Here is an 8,798-nt window from a genome sequence, read left to right on the forward strand (position 1 = left end):
CTTCACAGAGAGAGTGTAGACAAGGAATGCAGCATAACTAAGCGCGTACGTTGAAAGCGAAAAGAACATAACAGAAAACACAGAACAATGGAAGGTTGGGACCCGAACACGAAATCCACACTAACACAGATCCCACTGTTAACCACAAAGGCCGGTCCCCGCGACGGCGCGGCATGGACGGCGCGTCTGAAGGAAGAGTACAAATCTCTGATTGCATACACTCAGATGAACAAATCCAACGACAACGATTGGTTTCGGATCTCCGCTTCCAATCCCGAAGGTACTCGCTGGACCGGGAAATGTTGGTATGTTTATAATCTTCTCAAGTATGAATTTGATCTTCAGTTTGATATTCCGGTTACGTATCCTTCCACCGCGCCGGAGCTTGAGCTTCCTCAGTTGGATGGAAAAACTCAGAAGGTTGTTTTCTATTTTTCGATTGTAGTATTGATTGATTGATTGATTGATTAATATTGTTTTGATTTGCTGATTTTGTTGTTGGGGTTTTGGTTTCAGATGTATAGAGGAGGAAAGATTTGTTTAACTGTGCACTTCAAGCCTCTTTGGGCGAAAAATTGGTACTTTTTATGTTATTGTTGGATACTTAGGGTTATTGTGATATTGTTTGATATTAGGGTTTGGACAGTTGGGAATAGAACCTTGTTTTTTGAATATGAAATTGGTTTGACTTGAATGAGGTGATTGTTTATTTGGATATGAGGGTTTTAAAAAACGGTCACAGTCGCGTAAAGACTTCAGCGATTTTGGTCGGTACAGGTGTTGTGATACTGATTGCGGTCGTTGCGGTGTGAATTAACCATAGTTTGTTTTTTAATATAAAACGGTGATAACTGTATCGGTATCGGTATTTGCCGAAACTGTTATTTGAACTTATCTGGCGACATAATCACTTGTGAGCTATGAAGCACGGACACCGGAAACACGACACCAACACTAATACAAACGCTAGTAATAAATTGAAAAATAATGAGTAAATTAAACGTAATCACAAGTGTAGGCGGTAATAATTTGAAAAAAATGAATAAATTAAACGAAGTCACAAGTGTAGGTGTCAGTTTCAGACATAACTTTTTTTAGAGGTGTCGGTGCTACAAAGTATAGAGCATGCGAGGATATGCTAGAGAGCTTATAGAAACATCATAAGACATGTTGTTAAAGTTGTTTTCAGCTCATTTCAATATGCTCTCGATGATAGCTGTGATGAATAGTATTGTAGCTTATATGAAATAATTCGACTTTATTTTAGTTTTGTTATAGAATTAACTTATACACAAAAAGTTATACAGCAAATGTAGATGCAGTAACTTGTAAGTGATTAATTAAGTTGTTCGTCCAAACATGGTCTAGTTTTAGGTGATTTGTGATGCTAACTTTGTTATGGAAGATTTTATTTTACGACATTCTTTCACTGATTTGCTGAATTCTAAGCACTGATATCTTTGTATCTTTGGCTTTCTTTTACAGCCCTAGATTTGGTATAGCACATGCACTTTGCTTGGGTCTTGCTCCGTGGCTTGCGGCCGAGATTCCCATTCTTGTGGATTCTGGTATGATCAAGCACAAAGACGATGCGACCACATCATCTGAATCTTAGTTATTCAATGCTTGATTTAAGCTGTAAAAGTAGAACTCGTGTTTTATACTTATCAAATTTGTCAAAAGGGAAATAAAATGAGCTGTTTGACTGCGTATTTAGGATTTTTCTTGTAACTTGCATGCATTTATCTGCAGATGTTGAAGTCTTGAGATCCGTAAGTGCTTTGACAAATTACTATATAGTATATTATAGACACAACAACATGGATAATTTACTGGTGCTTTTCATCTAAACCTGATTTTTATTCAAGTGATTGACTGAAAAGGTTCATCTTTTTGTATTTATAATAATGAATTTATGTTGAATTATGATTAAAACTTCACCTGAACTGAAAGTGATGACAACATTTGCATAGACTATAGGTATGGTTGAAGTTTTAAAATGAAGTTTGGGTCAATTGTCCAAGTTTCACCTTTCTCATTCCATGACTAATGTTCTATGTTCTAATTTTTTCCACCTGGAATGCTCTTCTTGCATATGTATTTCTTGGATAAAATGTATAGTATATTTTGCCTTTGTATCACTCAGCATTTACATGTCTTTTTTTGTTCATAGGGCAAATTTATGTCTTCACTATTTTAGTATTCACTGGCTTTTTCTTGCCAATGAAGTTGTAGAGGTATCTTAAGAAATAGGAGGTGTAGGATACATCATTAGATTGGCCCTGTCTTTGTAAGTATATAGGTTAGTGTCGGACTTCTCTCCCGTTTCTTCAGTCGTCTTCCATTTTCTATTATAGTTATGTGTAAGTGTAACATTAACTGCAAATCTCTGTTCAAAGATTTGATGAATGGGTTTTGAAGCTTTATGCTCTCCTTTTTGTCAAAATGATAATTATATTAGTTTCACTTTTGATACTCTGCCACACAGTTGACTAAGTTGCTGTTTACGTAGTTTACACCCCTGCATAAAAGAGGGCAAATTACAGTGAACTGGTATACTTTTTAATTTTCCCAGAATCATACTTCTTTTAGTAGATCCGTGAATTTTTGTGTATAGTTTACAACAGGTAAGGTTTTCTTGTATGAAAATGATTTTTCTTGGCCTGAAATCTTTTATAAACAAATTTTAGTAGTTGATTTCTCAGGATAGAAAAAGTATGTCCTTGTTTAATGGTATGAAATAGTAGTTGTCATCGGAAAATTTACATCTGCTAACATTTTTTCATTGGTATTACTAGCTCCAAACATCTATATGGGCCATATGACATTGAGTCTTCACACTGAGGTCTGAGATTTTGTCTGATAGTTTTGACAGAAAAAGAGGGAAGTTTCTTTCCTAACTCTTGTTAGTGCTCAAGTTTCTCCAAATAATGAAGAGTGTTTGTTGCTTCCCCTAGATCTTGTTAGGGTTCAAGCTGATGTCTGTCTTCCTGTCTGTCCCTTTGTATGGAGTTATCAGCATGTTTCTAGTGTCATTTCCCTTCATCTTGCATTGCCTCTTTCTCCTTTGAGAATGAGTATCACCTCTGGCATTTGCCTTTGGCACCATCACCCACCCCGTCCACCCAAACTTCCTTTTTTTTCCTTCTAATTTGGCCCTCCAACCCTCAGATTTGGTCCCTCAAACATCAAGTATTGATGTTGCAACATGAAAGACCGGGCTCACAAGTCTAAGGAAATAAATGACAAGGTGCCTTTGCAAAACCTCCATAATTGTTTTTTTAGGTGGTGTCTTTTGGTGGTGTTTGTTTCATTCTTAGCTAGTCAAGGTAGTCATGAATGATTGGTAGATGTATAAGTCAGGAACAGTTCTTGTGTTTAAAGTTGTATTTTTCCCCATTAATTATATACTTTATTCTATAGTGGATAATTGTCTACACATGGTGTAAATGTAATGTTTATGACCGTTCAGCCATTTGAATGAATGAAATATAAAAAAGAAAAAAGATAATAGAATTTGTGGAAAAATAATTATAGGAAAAGAGAGAAGAATTAACTGATTAGTTTTTTTTTCTTTCAATTATTAGGAAAAAAGAGGAAAATGATTTGGAAAAATTGACAGAGTCCTAAAAATTATCTTCCAATATATTTTTAGATTTCACATATGAGAAAAATAAATCCACTTTTTATTTTTATGCACCAATTTGCAAGTTTTAAAGTTTTATAAGACTAATTTAGATTTTTTTACACATTTAAAAAGACCAACTTACAATTTAATAAAAATTTATAAAGATGAACTTGCTGAATTTGAAAAATATATGGATCAATATGCAAATTTTAAAAATATATAAGAATTGTACTTGATGTGAGTATAATGGATACTACACTACTTGCGTTATTGAGTGCACGAGGGCTTTAGGGTCTAATGCGTGAAAAGTGATTCAATCTTACATATTTAGGGCTTTAGGGTCTAATGCGTGAAAAGTGATTCAATCTTACATATTTATTGGCTTTAGGGTCTAATGTGTGAAAAGTGATTCAATCTTACATAGTTGTCTGACTATGTATTTATAAATGTGGTCGTTTGATTGAAGAGTCGATCGAGAGATCGGTTCGAACGCCTACAAATTTTGATACATGTCTCTAGACTTTGACTCACTAGTGAAGTGACAATGGTAAGTCATTTCTTTAATGTAGAAGAAGTGGTTAACCCATAAGACCATGAATAGTTTAGGTATTGACGGAGTTAATCTCGTTAAACTTACTTAATAATATGACTTAACACATTCTTCTACGATATAAAACACAAAGAAAGTGAGGTGAGATTGATCATATGTTCTCCACGTTATCTCACCCATTCTTATTGACATTTTTTGTGTCTTTTGCGAGATGGAGAATTGATGGACCAAGTTCATTGACCTTTAATGGACTTGTTTTATGATAGTTGGGTATGACCTAAGATATTCCAGTCCAGAGTCTCTAAAGCATAAGACTGATAAGGGCAAAGTGATTAAGTGATGACATTTCAGTCTAGTTCCTCATGCACAAGGTTTGGAAAGATGAAATGGTTAAGAAAAACGTGTTCCTCTATAGTAGGCGAGTAAACTTGTACTGATAAATGGCTTCGACTATGATATGTTCAATGAGACGGAGAAAGATTCTATCAACTTCTCAGGGCAGTTTCACGTTTTAAATAAGTGGGAGTTAATGGACGATGTGGAGGACGATAAAGTACTCGATAAATATTTACATAAGTGTCAGCCATATGCCTACTTTGACTTAGTTTGTGCATTATTCCCATTAATTTCATGATTCTTTTGTAGAGAGGATGGCTCCCCTATTTGTTTTGAGAGGAAACTCTATCAGAGAGGAAGAAGTCAGAGAGGCGCGGAGTGAGGGCCACCAACCTGAAAATGACCCTTATGGATTACTGACTTAGGTTGCAAAGAAAAGAAAACTCGTGGACGAGGCTCAAATTATCCAGGATATTTTGTTTTGAACCATAAAGTCGACCACTCTTAACGAGGTCCAATCTTCTCCCAAGGTAAAAAAGTAGAAGGTTGTCAAAGGAAAAACTCACATTAATCTAGAGGCGAGCGCTTCGATAGACATGAAATATATGGTGCCATAAGATAATAATATGGTTGTTCCCCAACAGAAAATATCCTCTTTGACTCCTTCCAAAAATGAGGGGGTGCATTCTCTCTGGAATGAAGTTTTTGATGTCGTCTTCGTGCATGACCATCACAACCTTCCGATTGACTTGCAAAAAAAAAAGATGTGTGTGAAATGGATGTTTAACAGGGCAGAAACCTATCATTTGAGGAGTGCTCTTATGGAGTGAATGGTGTGTAAAAAACATGACCATGCAAAGAAATATGCGAGGGTGTTGAAGGCATACTTAAGGAAGATGAAAGGAAGTTTTGATCACACCAAAATTTCACTTGATTCGGAAAATAAGAAACTCACCTCTTTAGAAAAGAAACATTGAGACACCCATTGCTTGTTACAAAAGTTGGATGTGGAGAAGAAGGAAAAATATGAGGTGCACCAAAAGTAGGATGAAGAGATGGAAAAGGAGAGATCCGAGATTCTCGTCTTGAAAAATACAATTGATGGTGATGTCGTTATTTAGGCCTCGTTACAAGATGGCTTGGACGACTCTTGTACAAAGAGCGTTCTTGCCTCCAACCAGGAATTTGAGAAAGGAAAATAGTAGGTGAAATTCCCATACCCTCACTTGGATCTGATTGTTCTTGATCTGTTCAAGTTTGTGCGATATGGAAAGTTGATGAAGGAAGAGGATGACCATCCGTTTGAGGAGAAAAATGTATATATTTCAGAGCAAAATGTTACTTTCATTTCTAATGACAAAACTACTCCAGAAGAAGGCGAGCCTATGATGCTTGATAATTAAATTCTATCAAGTGTTTTTTTTTTTTTTTGCTTTTTAGTTTGAATGTTTATGGAACTATTCCTTTTTAAAGGCCTTATGATTAATGAAGCATATAATACGAACGAGTCATGTTTAAAATTGTGTTCACCCTTTTGAGTATGGATTACCCTTGGTTGTTGTTTATCCTTGATTTTTTTGGTGATATATCCTTGAATATGATTAAGGTCTTTTAGTCTTCAGCTTGTCGATTTACCACAATTTATATTGCATTTGAACATATTTAAGAGTAATGTAGTTATGAGTGAGCTCTTAAACGCTTGATATTGCTTTGGCGAAATTTAGGCACAATGACTTTTGTCAAGACGCTAAAACGCCTCCAAGGGCGTAGTGATACCCTGAAGGATGCAACAATACCCCAAAGGGTAAACAATATCCCGGAGGGTGCAATGATATCTCGAAGGACACAATGATAACTTGAAGGGAACAACGACACTCTGAGGGGCACAACGATATCGCAAAGGGCATAACGATATCCTAAAGGGCGCAATGATACCCTGAATGGTACAATAATACACCGAATGATACAATGATACTCCAAAAGGTGAAATGATTTTTTATATTCTTGGAAACATATAACCTTGGTAAATAGAATGTCTTGTTAAAAATTCATTCCCTTTAAGGGGGAAAAGTGCCACCATATTCCTTTTATTGATATATTGAGTTAGAAATGCAAATTGTGGCAGTATATTTGATTACCGTATAAACATAGATAAATAAAAAAAACTAGTGGTAGTAATACCTCATATTTACTAAGTTTTACGATTTGAAAATAGGGCCATCATTTAATTATTCTAGCTTGTAGGTGCCATGTGATAATTTTTATTGTATTCTATAAGCTTCCTTATAATTGGGGAATAACTTTACAATTCAAGTAGGAACCATGACCTTCTTGAGTACCGGATCATCTTCTTTCATATCCTTGTTGCATACTCTTGAATATGGGCGATTTCACACGCTTCGTTGAGAAGATATGCGACACACTTGTTGATGTTTGATTTTCTTTATATATAAAAAATAACGAATTTTAATAAGTCATTCTACAAGTCATGAATAATCATAGGGTGAATAAGGAGTTACAGATCATGTTAGTAATTTTAAAGGATAACTGAATCTTTTAGAAGTTATACCTTTCTCAATAAAATGCTCGTATCCTCACGTGGACGTGTCAACTTCAATTGGTATCTTGGCTTGGCGTCAACACCATAAACCATCTTAGAAAGTGTCTCTTTGGTGGAAGAACGGGGTGTCATATGATAAAATTAATATTATTTATAAATAAATAATTTTTTTATTGATATGTAAATTAAAATAAATACATATAACGAATACGATAAAATATAAACATAAAACTTGTTGATTTTTCTAAAAAATTAAAAAAAATAATGGTTTGTGAGATTTTAACGAAGTTTGGTTTGATTTGGTTTATAAAATATAAATCGCAAACCGAACCGAACCGAACCGTGCACTTATGTTAGAAAATGATCCAAACACATCTGATCCAAATGCAATTTTTTGTGGTTTTCAATTTGATTGATTCGATTAACAATTTGCTATTGGATCGGTTCGATTTTGAACATCTTTGTTCTGGACTGGCCCAAATGTCCCAATTGGCCGAATTCATTCTTGGCATACACCGACCCACTAAGCATTGGCCTAAATCACCATAGCCAAGAGGGTTACAACATTAACCCAGCATTCCGAACACGTATGAGGATTAACCGAGCACGCTGGGACCCCGTCCCCGGCAACTGCTAGTATCCCGGGCACGACTAGTCTAGACGTAGTCAAAGATCCCCTATATTCTGGGCCAGAAAACACGCCTAAGCCCAAAAGATAGGAGATCCATGAGAACACTTATATATAGCTGTCTATCCCTAGAGGACAAGCTAATCCAAACTTTGCCCAAAATCTCATATTTTCTGTTGTACCTTGTTGTTCTCTTACTTACTTTGGCATTGGAGTACCTTGCAGGTACGACCCCCCATTTTTCTCAACCATCACCGAAGATCAAGTCTACCGTTGTTGGCCATCTGTTCTGCTCGTAGAGAACAATCTCTATATGGCACGCCTAGACGTACCTTCTCAAATGACCCTATTGGATGAGACAATATATCTCCAACTTCAGGTGCTGATAGTCATTTATGTGATTACCCTTTAGTTTGGGGTATTTACACCACTTATTAGGTTCATTTTCAATCACCTCCCATTTGGGAATTGTTGAAAGAGTATTGTGGTGTACTTTTCGTTATTATCGTATCCACAGGGATTATTGCGATATCACCGCCGTTCTATAGCCTATTTTGTCTTGAGTTAATGTTACTTTAAATTTGGGTTTGCAAAAGGTCATTCAATTCTTTTAGTAGCAAAGAGTAAATTAATGAAAGTTCTAAGTTAAAGAAAATGTATCAAGATTCGATTTCATCGACCTAAATTTGTATGTCTCCTTATAAATATACGTATATGAACATGGTAACGATCAACATAATTACGTATCGACGCCTATATCGTCCGTGTCCGCAACGATATAGTTAGATTTACCGTATTGTTTAACCGACGATTTCTCCACCGTTTAAACAATACAAATAACGTTTTAAAACCGATACTAAGTAAACATCAAACGCTAAATCCATGTCTGCAATTTATAGTTTGATAGATGATAAAGTTAGATCTAGATACAAATATTGATGTCTCAAACACTTATACCAAAGAAAAAGCTTTAATAAACAAACTAAACCATCTATATTGATCATCACTTGTTCATACACATATATTCACAAGAAAAACCTACAAAAGGCTAGGAAGATTACATCTTATCTTGATACAAAAGAGATTTAGCTATCCA

The 8,798-nt window shown here is 35.4% G+C and overlaps 1 protein-coding gene across 1 annotated transcript; it reads left to right on the forward strand.

The window, feature by feature from the left end:
- On the forward strand, positions 1–1,771 carry LOC131660146 (ubiquitin-fold modifier-conjugating enzyme 1). Its single transcript, XM_058929306.1, has 3 exons — positions 1–420; positions 517–578; positions 1,486–1,771. The coding sequence occupies exons 1-3, from the start codon at positions 88–90 to the stop codon at positions 1,613–1,615; spliced, it is 525 nt and encodes a 174-aa protein (XP_058785289.1). The 5' UTR covers positions 1–87; the 3' UTR covers positions 1,616–1,771.
- The last annotated feature ends 7,027 nt before the right edge of the window (positions 1,772–8,798 follow it).

This window comes from Vicia villosa, linkage group LG3, assembly GCF_029867415.1.
Source record: "Vicia villosa cultivar HV-30 ecotype Madison, WI linkage group LG3, Vvil1.0, whole genome shotgun sequence".
Classification (NCBI taxonomy): Eukaryota; Viridiplantae; Streptophyta; class Magnoliopsida; order Fabales; family Fabaceae; genus Vicia; species Vicia villosa.

Excerpts from the sequence above, each read along its gene's own strand:
- LOC131660146 (XM_058929306.1), top strand. The coding sequence starts at position 88 with ATGGAAGGTTGGGACCCGAACACGAAATCCACACTAACACAGATCCCA. Across the intron at positions 421-516 it reads TGGATGGAAAAACTCAGAAG|ATGTATAGAGGAGGAAAGAT; the intron begins GTTGTTTTCTAT and ends TTTTGGTTTCAG. Across the intron at positions 579-1,485 it reads CCTCTTTGGGCGAAAAATTG|CCCTAGATTTGGTATAGCAC; the intron begins GTACTTTTTATG and ends TTTCTTTTACAG.